Source organism: Nicotiana attenuata, chromosome 6 (assembly GCF_001879085.1).
Source record: "Nicotiana attenuata strain UT chromosome 6, NIATTr2, whole genome shotgun sequence".
In the NCBI taxonomy this organism is placed as follows: domain Eukaryota; kingdom Viridiplantae; phylum Streptophyta; class Magnoliopsida; order Solanales; family Solanaceae; genus Nicotiana; species Nicotiana attenuata.
Genome location: NC_031994.1, coordinates 82021276 through 82047205, shown reverse-complemented (window position 1 = coordinate 82047205; position 25930 = coordinate 82021276). Strand labels below are relative to the sequence as shown.

The 25930-nt window shown below is 36.6% G+C and overlaps 2 protein-coding genes across 2 annotated transcripts; both read left to right on the top strand.

Annotated features, from left to right (window-relative positions):
- Window positions 3173-7427, top strand: LOC109228344 (transcription factor bHLH18-like). Its single transcript, XM_019393495.1, has 3 exons — window positions 3173-3457; window positions 5811-6137; window positions 7109-7427. Exons 1-3 carry the CDS (start codon window positions 3341-3343, stop codon window positions 7196-7198), a joined length of 534 nt encoding a protein of 177 aa, XP_019249040.1. The 5' UTR covers window positions 3173-3340; the 3' UTR covers window positions 7199-7427.
- Window positions 20449-25350, top strand: LOC109227324 (pentatricopeptide repeat-containing protein At1g56690, mitochondrial-like). Its single transcript, XM_019392440.1, has 2 exons — window positions 20449-23458; window positions 24079-25350. Exon 1 carries the CDS (start codon window positions 20642-20644, stop codon window positions 22754-22756), a length of 2115 nt encoding a protein of 704 aa, XP_019247985.1. The 5' UTR covers window positions 20449-20641; the 3' UTR covers window positions 22757-23458; window positions 24079-25350.

The window sequence follows — 25930 nt, the reverse complement described above, 5'->3', positions numbered from 1 at the left end:
TCCGTTACCCCTTCGATCTCTGCTATACGGTTGGTACCGATCTCTACTCAGCCTCGGCTCATGATCGACGACTTTCCTAGGCCTTTCATTGGCTCTAATGGGATAAATTGACCCAAAAGGAGCTCCGAGCTGATCGTCCTCGACTCTGATTTTTGACTGGTACCTATTGTGGGTGTCTGCCCAAGTTACCATAGTGTATTTTACCAAATTTTGTTTTAACTGTTCTGAAGCCAAGGAACTTTGACAGTTAAGTCCTTGAGTGAATGCCTGAATGGCCCAATCATCCGTAACCGGAGGCAAGTCCATCCGTTCCATTTGAAACCTTGATACAAACTCCATGAGCATTTCGTTGTCGCTTTGCTTTACCTTTAAAAGATCTGATTTTTTGGTCTTGACCTTGATGGACCCGGCATGCGCTTTCACAAAAGCATCTACAAGCATAGCAAACGAATCAATAGAATTTGGGGGTAAGTTGTGATACCATATCATTGCTCCCTTTGATAGAGTTTCTCCGAACTTCTTTAGCAAAACTGACTCAATTTTATCATCTTCCAAGTTGTTTACCTTGATGGCACACGTTTAGTAGGTCTCGTGCCCATTTGGATCTGTGGTTCCGTTATATTTTGGAATATAGGGCATCCGAAACTTCTTTGGGATTGGCTTCGGTGCCACACTCAGAGGAAAAGGCTTTTGGACAAATTTTTTGGAGTCCAGGCCTTTAAATATTGGGGGCGTTCCTGGGATTTGATCGACACTGGAGTTATAGGTCTCCATTTTTTTGTCGTTGGCCTCAATTTTCTTCTCCTCTGATTACACCCGCTTTGTCAATTCCTCAAGCATTTTTATTATTCGGGGTTGGTCTCGGGCTTAGCTTCATCCGCCCTCCTGGTGTGTTGCTCACTTCTTCGGGTACTCCCCCGAGACTGTTCAGGCTCGACCCTACCAGGAGTGTGGCCTTGATTTTGTAGCTGCGTTATCACCGCCTATTGAGCTTGCAATATTTCAAAGGTTAGTCGCAGGCTTATCCCATCACCTCCGCCTTTAGGTGTTTCTCGAACCGTCGCTCGTGGGCCTCTGCGAATGCTGTTCTCGGGGTCAGTTGGCATGTGGGCATCGACAACAACTTGTGAATTAGCGTCGATTGGATCGGCAGTTGGGACTCCGTTGGGATCAACAGGGAGTACCTCATTGCTAGGCATCAGGTTGTTGTTTTCGCCATGATGGCCAGACTCAGCCTCAATGTTCAAGTGAGCAGACTGAGAGTTTGACATTTTTAAGCAAACCTGAAACATGAAACTTAAAGAACAAGCGTAAAATAGAGTGTGTTATAGAAACTTGTATCAAATTACCACTATTATCCTTAGCCTCACAGTGGGCGCCAAACTGTTTACCCTTAAAAATGGATAACAATTGAATTTATATGCGGTTTTAAGGATATGTGGATTATTTTGATACAAGTGATCAATAACGTCAGATAAGTGAATTAAAGATAAAATAAATAACCAAACCAGTTGCGATGTTAAGTCCGTGCTCCTGAGCTTAACAATTGATCTGCCCTCGATTCGGAACTAAAATATATATATATATATATATATATATATATATATATATATATATATATATATATATATATGAAGAGCTATGAGCAAAAATAAGAATTTTTCCTTAACTTAGAAGCAGAGAGAAAATAAGTTTATATTGCCTTGATACGCGTGTTACCGTGTGTTCATTGGATAAAAATCACCTACTTTATATATTAGGAGAGTTTCATCCCTAGTACAACTCTAAGAAAGGTAAAAATCTTATTTTTCGTTAATCATTGATCTGTTGCCGATACTGGCCGAGATCCACGACGTGATATCCGGTTAGGCGCGTATATCACGACCCTTCATTAGTCGTGCGCAACCGTTTGGTAGTGCTCTCCGAGGTCTTGGAGCTCGAACCGAATTCGGGGGGCATTGTTTCGATGGATCTAGTGGTAAGCGCTTCGTTTGGTCTTTAGAACGAGAGATTCCTAGCTTCGATTCCGATTGTAGTTATGTCCTTGCTTTGTTTGTCCAAGCAAGAAATCAGGGTACTCATTAGCCCCGATTTTACCCGTATACGGTTAGAGTGGACAAATAAACTTGGAGTACAATATATGAATATGAGTTCCCTAGTTTAGTTTGTATAACGTAAAAGGTCAATCACTTTTCTTATTTGCATGAACAAAATGAAAAAGGAACACGGGTCAAGTTGTTTTTCTCTATAAGAAGAAAAACACACAATAAAAAAAGGAGAGAAGGAATTTTTTTTCTCTTTCTAGAACATTGTCAAATATAATGTGAATAGACTTGAAAATTTTGACATAAAGGGTATGAGTAATAGCCAATAGCATCTTATATATGAATAGTTTATTGTGAATAAGTTTTCTGGAAGATGTTCAAATGTACAGGAAATAGAAGCGCCCTCTTTTGACTAAAAATCATGTTCATGACTTATTACTGGAGTTAATTAATTTATACATTATTGAACTAGTGAGGATGATAAGATGACAGCTTTTCACACGTGGGATTATTTTGTAGTAGAAAGTACTTGGAAAAATAATTATAATACTTGTTTCAATTTTTTTTTTTTTAGGGGGGGGGGGGGGGGTAGTAGGGACGTAAGGGGTTGGTTGGTGGGGGGGGGGGGGGTGTTGGGTTAATGAGCAATTCAATGGAGACCTAACCCTTCTTTTTTGGAATACTTTTCATGTTGAAGTATTGAACATCTTAATTATTTCTTGTCTTTATTGTGGAAGCTGTGAAGAACTCCAAAATCAATTCTTTTCAAGTAAGTTTCCAATTCTTCTTACACTGTACAGATCTGTAAGTACTTTCATTAATTGCTTGTTGGAGCTTAATTTCTTCTGTTAATGTTTAATCTCCTGAAATATCTAAATCTGCTTTTTCACTAAAATTAGAACGCCATTTTAGAAAGAAACCTAGATACTCATCAATAAGGTCAATAAATGCAACCTTAGACATTAATTAATTAATACTAACAAGCTTTCTATTTTCTGCTCTATAATTTCTTCTGTTAATATTTAGGGCATGGAATATAGTACTGGTAATTTTAACGATGAAGATGACTTCTTCCTCGACGTAATGCAGAATTTTTCTCAAGATATATACTCCAATATTGAAGAGAAAAATCAGTTAAAAGATCTTTCTTCGTCTCTCCTAAAGTCTTCTTCTGGTTTCTCATTTCGTTTTCATCTCAAGAAGAAGAAAATATTGCAATTGTAAAATCTCATTTGAAAGAAATTAATGCATGTCAAGCATCTGGGGGAAATAATAATAATAATAATAATAATATTATGTATAAGAGGAGTCCTATACAAGCTCAAGAACATGTTACTGCTGAGAGGAAACGCAGAGAAAAACTGGGCGAGCTTTTCATTTCTTTGTCAAAGGTTGTTCCTGGTCTAAAGAAGGTATAATATCCCAACTCAAACTTCTATCTTTTTCTTTTTCTTTTTCTTTTTTTTAATCTTTTTTCCTATATATATATATATATATACTTTCATCTTTTCTCTAGGGGTTTAAATAGAGCAACATGTGCAAATTACTATAGTCGATCACAACTTATTTGGTACTGTCCTTACAATTACTTGTTTCCAGAAAGAAAGAAAACTGCAAAAAGAGCGGAAGAAAACTAATCAGTTTTTTTACTTAATTGTGCTTTAATTTCCCTAGATTATTTACAAGATTTGCATTCGTTCCAGCTAAAGTTTAAGTTTACAAGAATGCGAAAACAATGGTTAGCCTTTAGTAAAATACAAAGAAGCTTGTTTTTGTTTAGTCAATAAAAGTATAGGTTCTTGAAATTATTATTTCAGGTGGTGTCAGCATTAATATTGAAGTGAGGAAGATTATGTTTTTTGTTCTTCGGATGCTGTGATGCTATTCATATGCGATTTTCTAATTATATAAATTGTTATTTTACAAGCTAGGCTTCATGAGTACAAATCTTGTTGGATTTCTGGCTTAAAGTGGCGTGAATAAAAAATGGAGGAAAAATAAAATGTTGAATTTTTCTCCTTTCCAAATGAACATTGTCTCATATATATTAGAGGAAGAAAAAATATTTATTGGGTTAATATATATACAATTGATCTTCTTTTAATTCTTAAAGAGTTGAGAAAAGGACAACCCTCGCACCATCGGCGTCGTTTGGCATCGCATATATATGATCTAATTTTTTCTTCATTTTATTTTTTGTTTTATTTTGCGTAAATAGACAGTTTTATAATAGCCATTTTTGCGAAAGGTCACCCGAAAGGCCGCAACTTTTGAGTTGCGCCTCTCCATTCAACCCAAATTTTTGGCTATAAATATCTAGCCATGTGCTCAGATTATTCTTATGAAAGTTCAAAAATCTCTTCTTTTTTTCTGCAGTGTTTTCTTACAAAGAAATAAAGTAAGTATGATTTACTGCTAACATTTGTGTTTGCCGGTCACTAGTGTTTCAAGTACCGCTATACTTGTATGGTTAATCCGTTCTCTATTTATAGCTTGGGAGGAAATAATCCTAAATCTCTGGTACTACGAGGGGATTAAGTTCCTTATTAATTAAAGAGCCGTTGTGAAATCAGTGAGCTCGGATTTTCTATAACAACCCAGCCACTAGTGATATTGTCAGCTTTGGGCCTAGGCCCGCACGGCTTTAAAACGCGTCACTAGAGTATAAGGCCTGTTTACTTATATACTCAGCATCTCTCCCGTGTTTTGTCGATGTAGGATTCGCCTAGGGTGTCACATACACCCCTCTTAGGGACTCAGCACCCCACCACCGTTCAAGGTTGCACGCGGAGTGGCTCTGATACCATATGTAACAGCCCAGCCCACTAGTGATATTGTCCGCTTTGGACCTAGGCACGTATGGCTTTAAAACGCCAAAATTTTACGGTATAGCCAGTTTTCGGACTGGTCAATCAAAAATAGCCAGAGTTTACCGAGTCAATGAAAAATAGCCACCGTTTTGCTGCAATAGAGACCGGTCCAGCATAATATACTGGAGTTCGGTGCACTTGTGTGTGAACTCCAGCATATTATGCTGGACCGGTATACTTTGCTATGCTGGACCGGTATACTTTGCTGGCTCCAGTATAATATACTGGAGACTGGAGCACTGGTGCTCCAAACTCCAGTATATTATATTGGACCATTATACTTGCTGGAACTCCAGTATATTATGCTGGAGTTCTAGTGTTTTCGCTCAAATTTATCTTTACATAAAAAGTGGCTAAATTTTGATTACTTTTGAAATTGGGCTATTTTTGAACGACCAGTTGTAAATCTGGCTATTTTTAAAAATCACCCCTTTAAAACGCATCACTAGAATGTAAGGCATGTTTATTTATGTACCCAGCATCTCTCCTCTGTTTTGTCGATGTGGGATTCGCCCATGGGCGATGCTACATTTTTATAAGGGTGGTCAATTGACCACCCTTCGTCGAAAAATTACATTACGTATAGAGGTAAAATATTAGATTTTAGAGGTATATGACATATATTGAATACCCTTTGCTGGAGAATTTTTTTCACTTTTTTCAAGTTTGAACACCCTTGGATAAATTTCTGGCTCCGCCACTGAATTCGCCTAGGCTGTCACATTTTCGTTCTTCATTTGCACTTCTATTTTTATTTCTATTTTTACTTTGAAGAATTTATTTTCGAATACAGATAACAAATCCTTCGATACACAAAGCTAATGACTTCTTTCTTGGAGGTATCATATATTACATTAGATAATATGATTTTGTTTTTCTTTTTGGTTCTTTATAGTTAGACAAGTCTTCAATCCTTGGAGATACTATTGAGTACATGAAGGAGCTTCAACAACAGGTAAAAGTTCTTGAAGAGACAAAGAAAAACATACCATCGGCCTGCGAAAATATTAAGGAGAATGTTAACTGCATCGACCAAGTAGTAGAATCAAAGATTAAGGCAAGGATTTTGGACAAAAGTGTACTTATTAACATTCACTGCAACAAACAAGATGGGGTGGTGGGAAGAATATTGTTCGAAATGGAGCAATTGCATCTTTCAGTCAATGACATAAGGATCATGCCATTTGGTCCTACTAATCTCGAAATATCAATTCTTGCTGAGGTAATTAACTTTAGTGATTCTCTTAATCTTCAATATATTAATTAGGCATAACAGACCGCAAAAATACTCCCTTATTATGTACTCACCCGTCCCATTTTATGTGATCTCTTAAGTTCATTGAACATGGATTTTAATATATATATAAAAAAAAAAGACTTATGGAATTTGTAGCATAAAATAAATTATTGATATTTGTGTGACTAAAAATTATTTTATTAAGGGTAAAATGAGATTTTTAGTGTAATTAATGTTTCTAAATTTAGATATGTATCATCCTTTCTTTGACGCGCTAAAATGAGTATAACATAAATTAGGATAGAAGGAGAGCCTATTACTGAACATGAGTTTTTGAGATCTCAACATTATCAACTTGATACCTTCTTAGACATCACAAACTCTATATATATGAACAAAAATCCATGATTTAATTTTAAGAGTAGTCATCCAACTTTTGATTTATTGCACAAACGTCATAAAAAATAATTTAACTATCGCTATATATATCACAAAATAAACAATATAGGAATGATAAACCTGGTGATGAAATACGAGCAAATTACCACTTCAACTTACCTTACATAGTATATATATTCAAGTGGAACTACATAAAGAAATAAAAACATCATAACCATAAAAGACTCATGATGCAACATGGTGCAAACATATTATAATAATAAGTTGGGTCGAAAAATATTGAGTTCTTCTTTCTTCTATTTTTTTTCTTCTGGTTTTTTAAGTGATATTATGTTGGCATTATATATATATATATATATATATATATATATATATATATATATATATATATATATATATATATATATATATACTCTTACATAATAATTTTATATATATGATAGCGTACTTTACTGTATTCTGAATAAATTTACCTCAAACACCATATAAATATTGCAACAGAGTATGCTTTTGTAGCGAAATATTTATGTACATATTTTTGTTTTCACTCCTTGCAGATGGAGAATGGATGTTGTATAACCGTGCAGGATATTGTAAATGCCCTTCAAATCAACATTCTGGACCAAGTTCAATCTGCAGTTGCATGAATAATCTCCTCCTGATGATATTCTCTACGTTTTCTTTTTCCTTCTTGTCCTCGACATCGTAAATAATTTTTTTTAAAAAAACATTTTTAATTACCTATATGTGTACAAATTGAAAGCTCTTTTGGATATTGTGTAATAATTACTCTTCCACATTTGTCTCGCCGGCAAAATTTCTTATACTTGTTGGAGACTTTTCTTTGGATCCCTTAGTTTGGGATTCCTAATTTTCAATTCGTTTTTTTTTCTTTTTATTCCCTTTGGGACTTAGAGCCCGTTTGGATTAGCTGATTATAAATAGTTGATAAGCTTGAAGTGCTGAAAAGTATTTTTAAGTGTTGAAGCTGATTTTTTAAATAAGTATTTACGTGTTTGGATAGACGTGTTGAAACTGATAATAAGCAGTTGATGTGTTTGCGTAGAAAAGTGCTGATAAGTTGTTCTTTTATTAAAATATTAAATAACTAAGATATCCTTAAAAACTTTACAAAAGATTATAAATTAAAAGGTTTCTTTGTAAAGAAAAAGATAAAAAACGAATATGAATTGAAAAGAAAATTAGAAAATTTATTTGGAAAAATATTTTGTGAATTAGAAAATATTATTAAGGATAAACTAGTAAAAGTTTTGGTCAAACTAAAAGTTCTTATAAGCTAAAAAGCTATAAGTTGGGGGCGACCAACTTATGACTTATGACTGATTTTAGCTTATAAACACCTAGCTTTGGGTATTTACTAAATGCGTAGATAAGCAAAAAGTGCTTATAAGTCAGTTTGACCAGTTTATAAGCTTAGCCAAACACCCTCTTAGTTTGTTTGGATCTTAAACCTATTTTATGTCCCTGATTGTTTGAATTCCTAAAGGAAATAATCATGGGTAACTACATATCCATTTCTAGGATTAGTGTGAGAACATCAGTCTGATCAGATATAAAATGTTAAATAACTTATATACACTCCCAAAAATTTTATACTATCATGTAATTTTATTTGTTATATATAGTAGGTAACCTGTCTTTTTTACGAGATAATAATTTCATTTCTTATGAAAGGTTATTAATTGTAAATATCTTTTGAGTAATCTGATTGTTGGGCTAAAAAGGTCCAGTGATACTCTTAATATGGTGTGATATTGTCCGCTTTGGTACAAGTTTGTACGATTTTTTTCAAAATGCCTCACACCATTAAGAGATCTCTACATCTTATATGTAGGCTCCCAATCCTTTTAGCTATCAATGTGGGACTTTGTTCGCATACCCAAGAATCTCCCCCTCAAACTAAGTTTCACGTGGTCCACTACCACAATCCATGGGTCTTTCCCCTAAACCAAGTTCCCCATGGCCCATTACCGTGATTCACGGGTCAAGTTTCGAGATTTATTGCAACTAGCTTCTTCTAATGCACGCATCTCCAAGCTCGTAGAGTAAGCAAATCAAGCCCTGCACCATCACTCTATCATCGCATATTCGTCCCGCTGAACCTACACTCTAATACCAGTTGTTGGTCTAAAACGGCCCAATGTTACTATTAACATAGTGTGATATTGTTCGCTTTGAGCCAAACCCGCACAGTTTTCCCCAAAAGGCCTCACACCATTAAGAGATTCCTACACCTTATACGTAGGCTCCCAATCTTTTCAGCTACTAATGTGGGACTTTGTTCGCATACCCAACAATCTTCCCCTCGAACTAAGTTTCATGTGGCTCGCTATCACGATTTATGGGTCAATTTTCGAGATGCACTATGTGGCACCCACATTGTTAGAGTATTATGACAATCAAAGCTCGCAACTAGCTTCTTCTTGTGTGCGCGCCACCCCGCACCATCACTTTGCTATCTCCATACTCGTCCCGCCAAAACTGGGCTCTGATACCAGTAGTTGGGCTAAAACGGTCCAATGATACTCTTAATATGGTGTGATATTTTTCGCTTTGGGCCAAGCCCCCACGGTTTTTCCCAAAAGGTCTCACACCAATAAGAGATCCCTACACATTATATATAAAGCTCTCAATCTTTTCAACTATCAATATGAGACTTTGTTCGCACGCCTAACACTATTAATATAAAAATTATTTTATATTGTTGGTCGGTATGTATAAATAAAACTCAATTAATGAAAACATGAATGGAACCAAGATCTTTATTTGGAGTAAAACTTCTCATTAGCTAACCGATCACAAAAAAACCTAGCATGTAGAGTTAGCGTGGTCAGTGGAATTGTTTTTTAATGTGTCATTAGACAATAAAAATGGACCTGCTTTTATTTAACAATAACATATAAAACAAAAGGACAGATTCCATGTCTTAGAGTTCAGGGGCGGAATCACGGGGTATTAATCGATCCCCTTCATCGCAAAATTATAATGTTTATACACAATTAAAATTATATTTTTATGTATATATAGTATATATTGAATCCTCTTAGCTTCTTTATATGTTTACTTCTTTACATTGATTCCTCTTAGTGAAAATTCTGGCTCCGCTACTATTAGGGTCGGTGAAAACTTCTCTTAGTAGTTCGTGAAAATGATTAGTTAATTAAGTAAACTTTAATTAATCTCTATACTTGTTTTGTTTACAAACTCCAATGCTTCTAGGGTTCATTTACAGCACGTGGGTGAAATTAAACGTGGTCAAACAAGACACGAAGGTGGTAAACAAAACATGGTCAATTATTCTTGTGCTTGGTGGGATTCATGAAATAGAATAAAAAAAGATGTGACGCAGAAGAATCTATCAAAACAAATTAAATAAGATACCAATTAAAGAGACACAGCATTAGTTATTCAAATCTTTAATTCGGAGTTTCCGACCAATTTTATTAAGTTAATACATTAATATTTACAAACTTTAGATGAAAAAATGGAATGGAGAATAAAGAGAGAGGAAAACAAGGAGAAAAAGAAACGATGCGCTTATGCAACTGAATTACATGGCGTGAAATGGAGGACGGGAGACAGTTTACCCGTAAAATTATACAGTTAAATTTGTAACGTAGTTTATATACATGTGAATTAAGTTGATCCAAAAATAAAATAACTAAGAACATAAATAAATTGACCAAAATAACTTGAAGAAAATACAAGTCTAACTGTGGGCTGAATTTCTCCGTAAGCACTAATAAAAGCCAAATGAAGAACAGAAAAAGAGAATATTCTTAATTGAATAAGAGCAAGTTTGCCTTTTTGTTTACCGAAATTTTCGTGTCTTACAGTGAATACAAAATCTCTTATTTATAGTTCAATGCGGAGAGACAATATCCCAAATCAAACTCTTCTTTAATATGAATAAAACTCCCTTGATGGCTGCATAACAGTTGAGTATTAATGCAATTTTTTTTTTTTTTACGGTTTCTTTGAATGATGTCTTTTCCAATCGAATTCTTCTCTTCGGACCTTCTCAATTTGCAATCCCACCTTTTGTTGTCCCATTTTTCATTTTTTCCAGTTTGTGTTTTTCTTTTCGGACAGTTATTCGCAAGTTTCCAAAACACTATAGGCTTATAAGAATTTGTGTTCTGTTGTTAACTAATTTCAAGAGATATTCAGGTCAAGGTACAAAAAGAGGATGATAACAGATGATGTGCCATTTGAAAACACAGACCAAGTGATAAACTAAATAGGTCCATGTTGGCCTGCAACATTTAATAATTTGAAAGAGTTATATCCGCATATAAAGGAGTGACGAAGATATAAATAAATAAATAAAACTGTCTAAGAATTAACTTTTTATTAAGGGGAATCATAGAAATTTGTTTAAAATCTATTACTTCTATCTTTTTCCAACTTAGAGGTTAGAGTTAGGCTGGATAACAAATAAATTTGTATAAGTCGCATTTGGTGAATGAGATTTATAAATCGATACTAGTTTAAAAATCTCGTATTCAGAATGCGATCTATAAACCGTATATCGAGAATTCGATTTACAAGTCTCATATCTAGAATGCCATTTATAAGTTGGTTAAGGTGGGCAATTTTATTTATCCCATTAGAACTCTGGAAGGCGACAAAGAGATGTTATATTTCACTAATATAAGAGACCCTAGTCTTTTTTAGTCAAACAATTGCACTTTCATTGTGAGAACTCTTTTTTAACTAAAGATAAGCTTTCCAAATAAAACTCCACATTATTATATAGAATCTCTCTTGTAAGAAACTTGTAATAATAGAGGAGTACAAGATATCCATATAATAAATCATTTAAAAAATTTATTTTGAATCTTATGAAGTTCAACATCTTGAAGATTACAATGCGTGACAATAAATATTGATGGAAGTGAACAAAAAATATGGATAAACATTTGAAATTACATACTGAATTATTTCAATATGGCATGAAATTGTGATACCTTGGTATGTATAACCGTACGATAAAAGTTTTGTAGCACGTTATGAGGACCGAGGGTAAGGGACGATTGAGCAACAGAGCAACGCAAACGACAACCGTATTATCTGATATAATGTAACGATCCCCACGTTGGAATCGTCATGAGAAAGGAAAACAAGAAATAGAAAAGAAAGAAGAAAATGCAGAGAAAACAAATGACTCAATTTTTATTTAGCATACCTCTACAGTGCTCTATTACAAGATATATAAAGCAAACCTAACAGGGTTACTAACGAAAATGGATTATAAGTGAGGCTAAAATGCAACAAAACTAAAGAGGGCCAAACTACAAATAACAAAACTTAGCCTATATCTCCATCTGTTACATTCCAACCCCCTTAAAACAATCTTGTCCTCAAGATTGGAATGAACACTGCCGAACAACTCAGAAGATGAAAAGTACTGCAACAATATTTTCAAGCTTCTTATTTGCTGAGCAAAGGTACCCTAACAAAAAGAAACATACTGATCCAAAACTTTAAAATGTTGCATCACCCTTTCATGTACGTGTAAACTATGGCATGCATTTGAATAAGTTGTGATGGCATTAGGTTAATCTCCTCAAGGATTGTCTCAGTTTCCTCTTTGCTTATTTTTGATACTATTTCAGATTTTCATCCCTTAATCCAGTAGCTCATTATTACCAAAAAATTAAGGTCAACTTTGAACAAGTATGATCTCTTGACTCTAAGTATCTGTCATGGCCTTCCAACTCTCACAGAAAGATTACCGCCAGCATTTGAAATTATAATTTGAGACCTGGCTGGAAGGATCCTCAATTCTTATGGCAGCAGCTAAAAAGTTATCACCATGGCTTCTTCCTCTCCTGAACTTCAATACTTTCTTGCGTTGTCCATGACTAAGAAGGAGACCATCTTGAATAGTAGCACTATGAGCTCCATCCAGTAATGTTATATGCCTCCAACTTATATGATGAGTGTAGCCCACAAATACCAAGACAATTGTACTTCCACTACCAATGAACAATGTAAAACCCAGCAGAACAGCAACACTAGTCAAACCACCCCCCACCCCCACCCCCACATCGCTTTCAAAATGTTGTTGCATTCGCAAAATCTATCAACACGGGTCAAAGACTTCAAAATGGCATCGTCGGTAGCACCAATCAAGAAATTGCCACTTCCTAAGAAGATGCTCAAAACATTTAAGAACAAGTCTAGATTAAGCTCTAAATATACCGATGCATTGAACTTTTTCCTTGATACGAATGTTCTCTTGAAAGAGAATTCCCTTGACTCGCATACAAATAGATATTTGGCAACTTAGCTACATAGTCAAGACAAATTGATCCAATGATAGATTGCAGAAGGTTTAGCTTAGTCATATTGCCACATCCAAATTCATAACACAGTAGACCCTCCAAATACATCATTCCCTTCTTTCTATTGTCCTCAAAAGGTGATATCCTATGCAACATATCAGAATAACTACAAGGACAGAGAGCATAACCAGTTGCTACATCCCAAATTACAGTGATCTTCTCTTGCATCTTCTTGAAAAAAAACTGAACCACCTCTGATCTAATGTCGTTGCTACAAATCTTAATCAAGGCAATGAAGACAGAAATATCTAGGAGAACCCACTAACCTTTATTCTCTGTGTCGAGACAGTCACAGGTGTGTAAGCCAAAGTAATTTTTATGCCACCAATTAACTCTATTAACATTATTCGTATCTCTTTGCTTCCTTGACGCATCCAAGAATTCTCCTAGATTTGGATTGTGAATCTAGCATCTTAAGAAATCAGTAATGAAGTTTTCAACCACATCATACCTAAGAAAGCGACCCTTTCGTCTTCAATAGTCCTAGCTTCGGCTTTTGTCAAAATGAATGGAGGCTCAACACATGGGTAATCTACTTCCGGCATTTTGTTCTCAAAATACCCATAGCCAGAGTTAAGCAAGTTCTCTAGCCCAGCGCCAGTCATTGACACCACCGAACCATCGGCGAACTGAACGAAGTAAAAACCTAGATTTGTAATATCAATCTGATAAGCACATGGAATCTGGTAATAGAAGCACTTATGGACGAATCGAGATAATTCCATCCTCCATTCGTTGGTTTAGCAAATCCACCAGTGAATTCACCACAGGAATCTCGATAAAAACTTGGATTTGCACCAGGATACTGAGGATATGCACTCGGGTTGCCGGAAATCCGTTGCTCACACTCCGACCTTTGAAGGTTATACTGGTTTTCTAAACTATGGAAGGTCCGGAAATGATTTTGATACCATTCTTCCATATGCTACAGTTTTCTATTCGATCTTTCCATAAAAGCTTGAATCTGTTGCTCCAACTGATTCAAACCCCCGTCGGACTCTTCCATTAACACCGATTAACAGCCGAGAATCATCGGCTCTGATACCAATTGTAACGATTCCCACGTTGGAATCGTCATGAGAAAGGAAAACAAGAACTAGAAAAGAAAGAAAGAAAATGGAGAGAAAACAAAAGACTCAATTTTCATTTAACATACCTCTACAGTGCTCTATTACAAGATATATAAAGCAAACCTAACAGGGTTACTAACGAAATGGGATTATAAAGTGAGGCTAAAATGCAACAGTAAAACTAAAGAGGGCCAAACTACAAATAACAAAACTTAGCCTATATCTCCATTCGTCATTCCAACCCCCTTTAAAACAACCTTGTCCTCAAGGTTGGAATGAACACTGCTGAACAACTCAGAAGATGAAAAATACTGCAATAATATTTTCAAGTTTCTTGTTTCCTGAGCAAGGGTACCCTAACAAAAAGAAACATACTGATCCAAAACTTTAAAATGTTGCATCACCCTTTCATGTACGTGTAAACTATGGCATGCATTTGAATAAGTTGTGATGGCATTAGGTTAATCTCCTCAAGGATTGTCTCAATTTCCTCTTTGCTTATTTTTGATACTATTTGAGATTTCCATCCCTTAATCCAGTAGCTCAGTATTACCAAAAACTTAAGGTCAACTTTGAACAAGTATGATCTCTTGACTCTAAGTATTTTCCATGGCCTTGCAACTCCTACAAAAAGATTACCGCCAACATTCGAAATTATAATTTGAAACCTGGCTGGAAGGATCTTCAAATTTCTAATGGCAGCAGCTAGAAAGTTATCGCCATGGCTTCTTCCTCTCCTGAACTTCAATACTTTCTTGCGTTGTCCATGACTAAGAAGGAGACCATCTTAAATAGTAGCAATATGAGCTCCATCCAGTAATGCTATCTGCCTCCAACTTTTATGATGAGTGTGCCCACAACTACCAAGACAATTATGGTTCCACTACCAACGAACAATGTAAAACCCAGCAGAACCACAACCCTAGTCAAACCACCCCCCCTCGCTTTCAAAATGTTGTTGCATTCGCAAAATCTATCAACACGGGTCAAAGATGTTACGGCCCGCAACATACGTCGATATTACGTCCCGCAGTATTATATTACGATGATGTTACGTCCTGTAGTATTATATTACGATGATGTTACGCCTTGCAGTATTACATTACGATGATGTTACGCTTCGCAGTATTAAATTACGACAATGTTGCACCCTGTAGTATTGTACGTTGCATTTGTCGTAAGGTAATTGACATCAGTCCAAGGAAAAGATTATTCGAAGATTATAAGGATTATGCTATTTGACAAGTGATGAGTAAATTCATGGAAGTGAGAGGGCGAGCGAATCAAAGAAAATAAATTTCGTCGAAATTTGATATTTTGGGGTAAAATACGGTCCAAGCTATAATACCCGTATTTATGGACTAGTGTCATACAAGGTACCACATGGCCATAATAGAAAGGTGTGCAAAGTGTATTAAAAGTGAGTAGTATTTTAAGTGATTTGAGATAACTCCTAATTTTGTGAAAATTGGTTAATTATTGGATTAGTGGGGATTAATAAATTGATTAAGAAAGGAGATGAAATTTGGATAAGTTTAAGAAGGCATTACGTGGCAGCCATATTGGTCATTTGAAGTATGACTCTTGAAGGTGTCACAATATAAGGATTATATGGCTTAGTCATAAAACTATGGAGCTCACACTCAAAGTATATAAAAGATCTCTCAAAAATGATTATGATTACATATGTAGTAATCCAAAGGAATTCTTATGAATGCTTGCTAAAGATATACGGATGGAATTCCCAGAGAAAGATTATTTGCTTCCTTTAATATCCAAGCTATTGGGATATGCCATTGTTGCTGCCTCCACTACTGTTAAACTTCCTTAAATACGCCCTTCAATAATGGGAAAAACAAAGATCAAGATTGTTCTCAAATTTTGCTACAATAATGTGAGGCTTTTATCACAAATTAAAGACGGCCATATTCATCAAGGTAACGGTCTTAAGCATAATTTTCTACGAAATTACACTGCGTAATAACAACGGGGTTTTGCAACTCTAGGGGAGTACGGTGCAATCCTTCTCAAGAATACCATACGGATTTTTCCCTACTCCAGGTATGTTAAGGCTATCCCTTCTTTCTTTTTGGCATGATCCGTACGATACAAACGAAACGAGAAAATGCACAACTTCCATAAATGACTCTAGTCATAGAAGTATTAGAGGTGCCTATATTCTTGAATTCGCATGTGTCCTATTATTTTATCATCTGTTCATGGGTCTCAGAAAAATATATAAGTTGAAAAAGTTTACTTCATGATATTAATCAGAGGCATGATGGTCTTATGATGTACCAAGAGATTTTATTAACGTATTTCATATGCATTTCATGCATTTATACATGCATATTAACCCATGACCAGATGGCGTTATATATATATATATATATATATATATATGTATGTATGTATGTATATATACGTATATGGGATATGGGAAAGGTTATGGCATTATATACGCACCACCACTTGATCAGCTGGTATACGTTGATGATTTTGCCCACAGTGACCGAGATGATATGATGGGATGCCCTTAGAGGCTTGATGATGTTATGTACGTACAAACCTATACATTACATGACATTTATATGCATAAGCACAAGAGACGATTCGCTCTAGTCCCGTAACCAAGCGAAAGAAGATTCATGGACAGAAGCTGCGGGTAAAACCTCGGTTTGCCCTCAACTATATACGTTGATAGGGGATAACTTCTTTGCTAGCTACCAGCTAAAGGTGATACTATCTACAACTCCTGAAAGAAGTATGACATTATAAATATTTCATGGTTTACAGAGTTATCCAGACTTACAGATTGAGTCATTTACTCTATATTTCTTCCGTGTCTGTTATGTTATTATGTGCCTTACATACTCGGTACATTATTCATATTGACATCCCGTTTACTTGGGGACGCTGCGTTTCATGCCCGCAGGTCCCGATAGACAGGTCAAGAGTCAAGAGCCCTCCAAGTAGGCTATCAGCTCAGCAGAAGATGTTGGTGCGCTCCATTTGCTTCGGAGTTGCTTATTTGGTTAGTATGATTTAGACTTGTATTGTTTGGTATGGCGGGACTCTGTCCCGACCTTTATGAAAATTATATATTCTTAGAGGCTTGTAGACAGATGTCATGTACGTAAAAGATTGTATGGCCTTGTCGGCCTATGTTCAGTATACGAGTGGTTATTTTGGTCTTAATATGTTCGTATGTCTTACGTATAAGTTGGTATCACATGTTGTATTTTACTTATCTCACGGCAGCCTTCCGGCTCAGTTATTTATGATAGTATGATATGAAAAGATACGTTATGTTGGTACTCGGTTGTGTAAGGTTCCGGGTGCCCGTTGTGGCCAATCGATTTGGGTCGTGACAAAAGACTTCAAAATGGCATCGTCGGTAGCACCAATCAAGAAATTGCCACTTCTTGAGAAGATGCTCAAAACATTTAAGAACAAGTCTAGATTAAGCTCTAAATATACCGATGCATTGAACTTTTTCCTTGATACTAATGTTCTCTTGAAAAGAGAATTCCCTTGACTCGCATACAAATAGATATTTGGCAACTTAGCCACATAGCCAAGACAAATTGGTCCAATGATAGATTGCAGAAGGTTTAGCTTAATCATATTGCCACATCCAAATTCATAACACAGTAGACCCTCCAAATACATCATTCCCTTCTTTCTATTGTCCTCAAAAGGTGATATCCTATGCAACATATCAGAATAACTACAAGAACAGGGAGCATAACCAGTTTCTACATCCCAAATTACAGTGATCTTCTCTTGCATCTTCTTGAAAACAAACTGAACCATCTCTAATCTAATGCCGTTGCTACAAATCTTAATCAAGGCAATGAAGACAGAAATATCTAGGAAGAACCCACTAACCTTTATTCTCTGTTCAGATTCGAGACAGTCACAGGTGTGTAAGCCAAAGTAACTTTTTTATGCCACCAATTAACTCTATTAACATTATTCGTATTTATATGCTTCCTTGACGCATCCAAGAATTCTCCTAGATTTGGATTCTGAAACCAGCATCTTAAGAAATCAGTAATGAAGTTTTCAACCACATCATCCTTATAGTAGATATTCACCAGTAACAAAGTTACTTGCCTTGTTTGGAACCAACTTGTCACAATTTTGTTGAAGTTCATGCGAGTAATTACATTAAGTCCTTCAGTTTCATTCAACTCCTTCCACATAATTTGATCAATAGAACAAGAAAATATTCCTATTACTTCAAAAAGCCAGAGTTCAGCTAATACAAAACTTTCACAATTGAGTTTATTTTGAGCTTTAGTAAGAGCTCCATCAGTCAATGTCGCAATACTAGCTAGAGATCCCGCTTTGTCTCCAAGCAAACAATTATCAAACACCTGGCACTCTTTATTTTCATCGAGACTGAATCTAAGAAATGAACCAACATTCTCTACAACACATTCAGGGATAAAAACCTCTTGCGAAATCCGCGTGGCTCTTTAAAGACATTTATCGAACTCTTAGTCTGCATCTTTTTCTGAATTTTCCTCCTTCTCAGATGCAACTATGGGAGGAAAATACTTTCCCAGCTCGACAAAATTGACAGTGTCAACAACCATTCCTCCATTGCTCTTTGAACCTTCCTTATCCTCATAAGGAGAGCAAGAATCATATGTAGGAGTCTTCCAATTCTTTTCGTGACCAACGTCGAACATCATACCTGCTTCTTTTCCTACGGTTCCCTTTTCATTTTCAACTTCCATTGAAGAATCCTTATCCCAATCAACCGAGTCTTCATGTTTTCCAGAATCCAAGAATGAAGGATTGAGATATTGGTAATCATCCCTTGACATTTGACTCCCAAGAACAAAATGCTTGGCCTCCAAATGACCATTGTAAGAATTGAGATCACCGACCCCATTAGACTTCAAACCAATATTCGAAGCAAGGAAATGGCCAAAACTACATGCAAAATTCATTAAACACACTTTCGGCACAAAAGAGAAAATATGAGCATTTGCACCGAGTGTTTAGCTTTTGAAACAGTACCAATCTTACCTGCAATCTCCATTGTTTCACTAACACTAGCCTTGCTCAGAGCCAAGAGTTCTCTGCTCTTCTCATCGAAAGTCACTGGAACATCATGCTCTAAGCCTTGTGAGACAATTTTCACATAACTCTTTTTCGCATCCTTTTTCTCTGAGCTAAGTGCATCTGGACATCCAGCTACATCCCATTGAGGATATTCATCGAACATCTTTCCTTCCTTATTTTCTGAGTGTTCCTCATACTCAACTTTATCCTCTACAAATGCATCTGAATAAGGAATATCCGAGGTTTTGTTTACATATTCCAACTTGACTACATTTTCTCTTGGTGTATCCTCATCTCCGTCACTTGGTTTCAAAACATCCAAGTCTGGGATGCTCTTGGAAACAATGGGTGGTGATTCCAAATCATTGAAAATTTCAGCAAACACCTTGTCTGCATTTTCACCTTCGATTTCCATGGGTACTTCTTTGACCCAGTACTCCATCTTTTTGACACTTGAATCTGATTCAATCTCTAAGAAAGCGACCCTTTCGTCTTCAATAGTCCCAGCTTCGGCTTTTGTCAAAATGAATGGAGGCTCAACACATGGGTAATCTACTTTCGGCATTTTGTTCTCAAAATACCCATAGCCAGAGTTAAGCAAGTTCTCTAGCCCAGCACCAGTCATTGACATCACCGAACCATCGCCGAACTGAACGAAGCGGAAACCTGGATTTGTATTATCAATCTGATAAGCACATGGAATCTGGTAATAGTAAGCACTTGTGGACGAATCGAGATAATTCCATCCTCCATTGGTTGGTTTAGCAAATCCACTAGTGAAATCACCATAGGAATCTTGATAAAAACTTGGATTTGCACCAGGATACTGAGGATATGCACTCGGGTTGCCGGAAACCCGTTACTTACACTCCAACCTTTGAAGGTTATACTGGTTTTCTAAACTATGGAAGGTCCGGAAACGATTTTGATACCATTCTTCCGTATGCTCCAGTTTTCTATTCGATCTTTCCATAAAAGCTTGAATCTGTTGCTCCAACTGATTCAAACCCCCGCCGGACTCTGCCATTAACACCGATGAACAGCCGAAAATCGTCGGCTCTGATACCAATTGTAACGATTCCCACGTTGGAATCGTCATGAGAAAGGAAAACAAGAACTAGAAAAGAAAGAAAGAAAATGCAGAGAAAACAAAAGACTCAATTTTCATTTAACATACCTCTACAGTGCTCTATTACAAGATATATAAAGCAAACCTAACATGGCTACTAACGAAAATAGATTATAAAAATGAGGCTAAAATGCAATAGTAAAACTAAAGAGGGCCAAACTACAAATAACAAAACTTAGCCAATATCTCCGTCCGTTACATGCAATTAAGATTTTACTTAATGATATGGTTAGTAGAAGTAAATTTAATTAGAACAATGGTAAAATATACGCCTAAGTATATATGGACAAACGAAATAAATTATTATGTGAATAAAAATAACAGAGCCAATTTTTCAGATACTACTACACTTGTCTTCCTTCTCTGCTCTCAAAGACTCCAACTAAGCGTTGGTTCATATCGAAGAGAAGTAGTTCTACCGCGGGACTACGTTTCTCATTGATGCACCGCGTATTCTTTGCTCAATGTCGGAAATACTATTACAGTCACGCAATTGCAGCGAATTCTCAGATTTGTCGTTTAGCTCGTTTGGGCCAAATTCAGAATGCCCGAAGGGTGTTCGACGAAATGTCCGACAAAACTGTAACTTCTTGGAACTCTATAGTCGCTGGATATTTCCAAAATCAGCAACCCTATGAAGGCCAGCGTCTTTTTGATCAAATGCCTGAGAGAAACATTGTTTCCTGGAATGGGTTAATCTCAGGTTATGTAAAGAATGGGATGGTGAAAGAAGCAAGAAAGGTGTTTGACAAAATGCCCCAAAGAAATGTCATTTCCTGGACTGCTATGGTCAGAGGGTATGTTGAGAAGGGATTGGTTGAGGAGGCGGAAACTCTGTTTTGGCAAATGCCTGAAAAGAATGTTGTGTCATGGACTGTGATGTTAGGGGGGTTGATTCAAGAAGGGAGAATTGATGAGGCTAGAACGCTTTACGACATGATGCCAGTAAAGGATGTAGTTGCAAGGACTAGTATGATATGTGGGTATTGTCAGGAAGCCAGGTTGGAAGAGGCTCGCGACCTCTTTGATGACATGCCACAAAAGAATGTCGTTTCTTGGACTGCCATGGTATCAGGATATGCTCAAAATGGTAAACTGGATATTGCTAGAAAACTATTTGAAGTCATGCCTGATAAGAATGAGATCTCATGGACTGCAATTGTAATAAGCAATGTGCAATATGGTAGATTTGAAGAGGCGTGGAAGCTTTTCGAAGTAATGCCTGTAAAAACCACTCCTGCTTGTAACGCCATAATACTTGGAATTGGACAGAATGGGGAGGTTGCTAAAGTAAGGATGGTGTTTGATCATTTAAAGGAGAAGGATGATGCAACATGGAGTGCAATGATCAAGGTTTACGAAAGGAAAGGGTATGAGTTAGAGGCGCTGGATTTGTTTCAACGAATGCAAGTAGAAGGATTTCGGCCAAATTTCCCTTCCTTGATAAGCATGCTTTCAATTTGTGCTAGTCTTGCAAGTCTTGATTATGGTAGAGAGATACATGCAAAGTTAATCAGAACCGACTGTGATGATGACGTGTATGTCTCATCTGTATTAATCACAATGTACATTAAATGCGGTGATTTCGTCAAGGCAAAAATAATATTTGACAGATTTTCTCCTAAAGATGTAGTCATGTGGAATTCCATTATAACAGGTTATGCTCAACATGGTTTAGGAGATGAAGCTCTAGAAGTGTTCAGAGAAATGTGTTCTTTAGGTATTACCCCAGACGAGGTTACCTTTGTTGGAGTTCTATCTGCATGCAGCTACACTGGGAAAGTGAAAGAAGGGCAAGGCATCTTCGAGTCCATGAATTCAAAATATCAGATGGAGCCAGCAACTGCACATTATGCTTGCATGGTAGACATGCTTGGTCGAGCTGGACGGTTGAATGAGGCAATGGATCTGATCAACAAAATGACTGTAGAAGCAGATGCAATTGTTTGGGGTTCTTTGATGGGTGCATGTAGGATGCATATGAACCTAGACTTGGCGGAAGTTGCTGCAAAGAAACTTTTACAGCTTGAACCCCAAAATTCTGGGCCCTATGTCCTACTTTCTAATATTTATGCATCCAAAGGTAAGTGGGCTGATGTTGCTTCGCTTAGGAAGTCAATGCAGTCTAGGGAAGTGGTTAAATCACCGGGTTGTAGTTGGCTTGAGGTAGACAAGAAGGTGCATATGTTCACCGGTGGACAGAGCACACCCCATCCCGAGCATGAATTGATCATCAAAATGTTAGAAAAGTTGCTCCCTATGTTAAGAGAAGCTGGATATAGTCCTGATGGAAGCTTTGCTCTGCATGACGTGGATGAAGAAGAGAAGATGCATAGCTTGAATTATCACAGTGAGAAACTAGCTGTGGCCTATGGACTTCTGAAATTGCCTGAAGGTGTGCCTATACGAGTTATGAAAAATCTTCGGGTTTGTGGTGATTGTCATTCTGCTATTAAATTAATATCTAAAGCCACAGGACGAGAGATAATTCTGAGAGATGCCAACAGATTTCACCATTTTAAGGATGGGGTATGTTCATGTAGGGATTATTGGTGACTGCTTTATTACTTGTGTGCATAATTCATTACAAACAGCTTTGGTGTTGTGGTAAATGGTGACTATGCACTTATTTAGCAGCCAGCTGTATGCATTCGCTTCTAATAGATTATGGAAGAGTATCATAAAACCCACTAGTGCGAGCATTTCATCTCAAATTACTGGAGATATTGTGTATGCTGAGTTTGTCGAATAAGTATAGAGGATTGTGTTGTCTACTCAAACAAAGACATTTGTGAATATAAAAGAATGCAAAGATTAGGACGGAGCTAATTTTTTCGGGTTTTGAAAGATATAGGGTTGGATTATAGACATTTTGAGCTTAATATCTGATCTAATGCTAAACAATGCTCTGCACCAAGCCAGATCACCCATTATTGCAACTTTCAGAACAGGAGTTCCACTAGCTGGAGCTGGTTTCCAGAGCATGAACCAAGTCATAGAATTAGCGTGAACAAACTAGAGCCGGAGACTTAGCGTTTGAACTGTGTTGAGCAGACATGACTTCTACCTTAACTTTGTCCTTTTCACTATGCATCAGCCAGGCTGACGAATTAAAATGGCTAATCTATCAAAGACAATCTTGTTTCCGATCATGGCATGGCTTTACTGAGTTGGCATTGTTGCAGCTATTCTGATCTTCATCAGCCACTTGTAGTACAGAGCCAAACTAGCGGAAGGTTGACAAGAATTCAAGAGAAGGTAAACCGTCCTGCCTAAGTTCACTGAAGTTTGCTTTCTAATCAAATTAGTTGTTACTGAAAGATATTATACTAAAATTCCATCAATTGAAACTGATATCCTGTTATTCTCTTTTCCCCGTTTTTTAGTTTTTTTCTATTGCAGATTGTTGTCTTTCTGCATTTTCTTCACCTTGTAGTAGTTCATATCTGTTTAAACTATTCAAAGCTATATGTGAATTGAAACTGATATCCTGTTATTTTGGGTGTATGTTTTTCTTTTGTGTTATTTTCAATTTCAGCTTTCCGTGGTTTGGGCTTGGCTTATAAGCATCGTTTGCTGGTTTCTTTTGCATTCTAATCCTTTTGTATTGCATATCACATACTTGAGCAGGAGTCATACTCCTGGTTTTGTTGTTATAGCAGGGTTGGTGAAATAGAATGAGATCAGCTTGTGGCGGACTTCCATAAGTGTACGGGTGTAATTATGATTTACTTCTTCACTTTGCAAATGGAGATGAACCTTAAGCTTTGTGTTTAGTGCTTCCTATTTTTCTTACCTTGCTGCTAGTTTTTCTTTTTTTCTTTTTCATATTAAATGGTGGTATTGTTGATTAAAAAACTTGCTTCTGCTTTAATCAGGTGCTTCCCCCTCGAAGCTGATGGATATCCTGTTTAACCCTTCTAATGGGATTGCGTACTCTGAGAAAAGATTCAAACAGTGCCATTGCTAGGGAACTGTTTTGCCTTTCAGCAGACTAAGCAGCTTTAGGTTTATATCATGTTATATCGTCAGTGAATGCTGATCATATAGTAGAAGACTTGGCTGTGATATTAGGTTGCAAGGTGGAAACCCCACCGTTTATCTTGAACTACATCTGGGAGCAAAACACAAAGAATCTGGCACTTGGCAAAGTGTCATTGACAGATGTAAAAACAGATTTGCTCCAAAGAAAGGTACAGCTTCTTTCTTGAATAAAATAAAGCCTGACTTTCTATGGTAATGAAATTCTGAGAAGAAAGAAATGCATTGAGTCAGATGGCCCATATTGACTAAGACAAAAAGAAATACTATGAGGTATGGGAATCAAAAATCTGAAATGCTCAACAAAAGTTTGTTCCCGAATAGTGTAGGAGGTACAATGAGCACGGATGAATTGTGGAAGAATGTGATAACAGTACAATACAGCAAAACTGATAACTGTTGCACTAAACCAGTGACTACTTCATATGAGTTGCACCACAGAAACCAATTAGAGGTTGGACTTTGTAAGGAAAAGATAACTGAAGGGGCGCAATGCCAGGAAGATCAGATTATGGCCAGATAAATAGCTGAAAGGTCTATTTTGAAAGAGCTGTTTCCTGACCTTTGCAATATAGCCATCTTCAAGAATCATAACAATCTCCAGATGCTACACTGGAGATGGATGGAAGAAGTTTCAGTCACTGGGTATAAAAAGGGTAATTTAATCCGCTGTTGCAGAAACTGGAAGCAGTAAATATGGAGGTGGAACAAGGCCCCATAGTATGGACAGGCTGCACTGAATGCGGATTCTCAGTTAACTCCTGTTAGAAAAAATTGCTTCAACAGAAAAGTTGCAGTAACTCACTGTCGGAAGGAATATGATTAGGAAGAGAAGAGTTCCTACAAAAGTTGCATGCTTTTTATGGATTACAACTGATGGTACCTGTTTGACACAAGATGACCTACAGAGGAGAGGATAACAGTTATGCTGCAGTAAGCTCCATCAGTCTGTTTTACCATTTATTAGCCCTTGAAGTCATTTTCTCTGTTGCATGTATTGGTTTCTCTTTCTTTTCTTTTTTTGGGTGCCTGCTCTATCTTTTATTCTGTTATTCATGTCTACTATAAATCGTTATGCTCCATGTCAATTGAAACTAATATTTTGGTCATTTCGTTTTCTTTCTATTATGCATGGTTTGGATGTCGCCTGGATGCATAATAGTATGACTGTATGCGTATAGCTGCTGAGAACCAGAGCATGATCTATTTTAAGGAGAAACAACTCCTGAATTCCAAAAACTTTGCTAGAGAGACAACAACCCAAAGGTGACCAAATAAATGTGCACATGAGTTCTTAAATTTCTTCATGCTCTTTTGGCAAAAAGATAAAATTCTGCATACTGCACGCAGTATCAAACTGATGGACAGAGACAACAAACAAACTGGTACCAAATGCTGATAAGAAGTTGCAATTATAACAGGAAAGTTATCCAAATGATGACACCAATAGATCACATAAATATTTTGCTACTTGACGCCGGTCCTTAAGTTAGGCAGCTGCCACAATAATCTGTGAATTTACCATAAACATAATGCTGATGGCTTACTCTTTCTTTTTGACTGTACAAGGATCCGAAAAATCACCTCCAACTCTAGCTCAATGAAAATTGTCTTAAATTCCTGATTACAAGTAAAAGAACAACAAAATATTCATACTTTTAGTAATAAGAAGGAAAGCTCAATAATTCT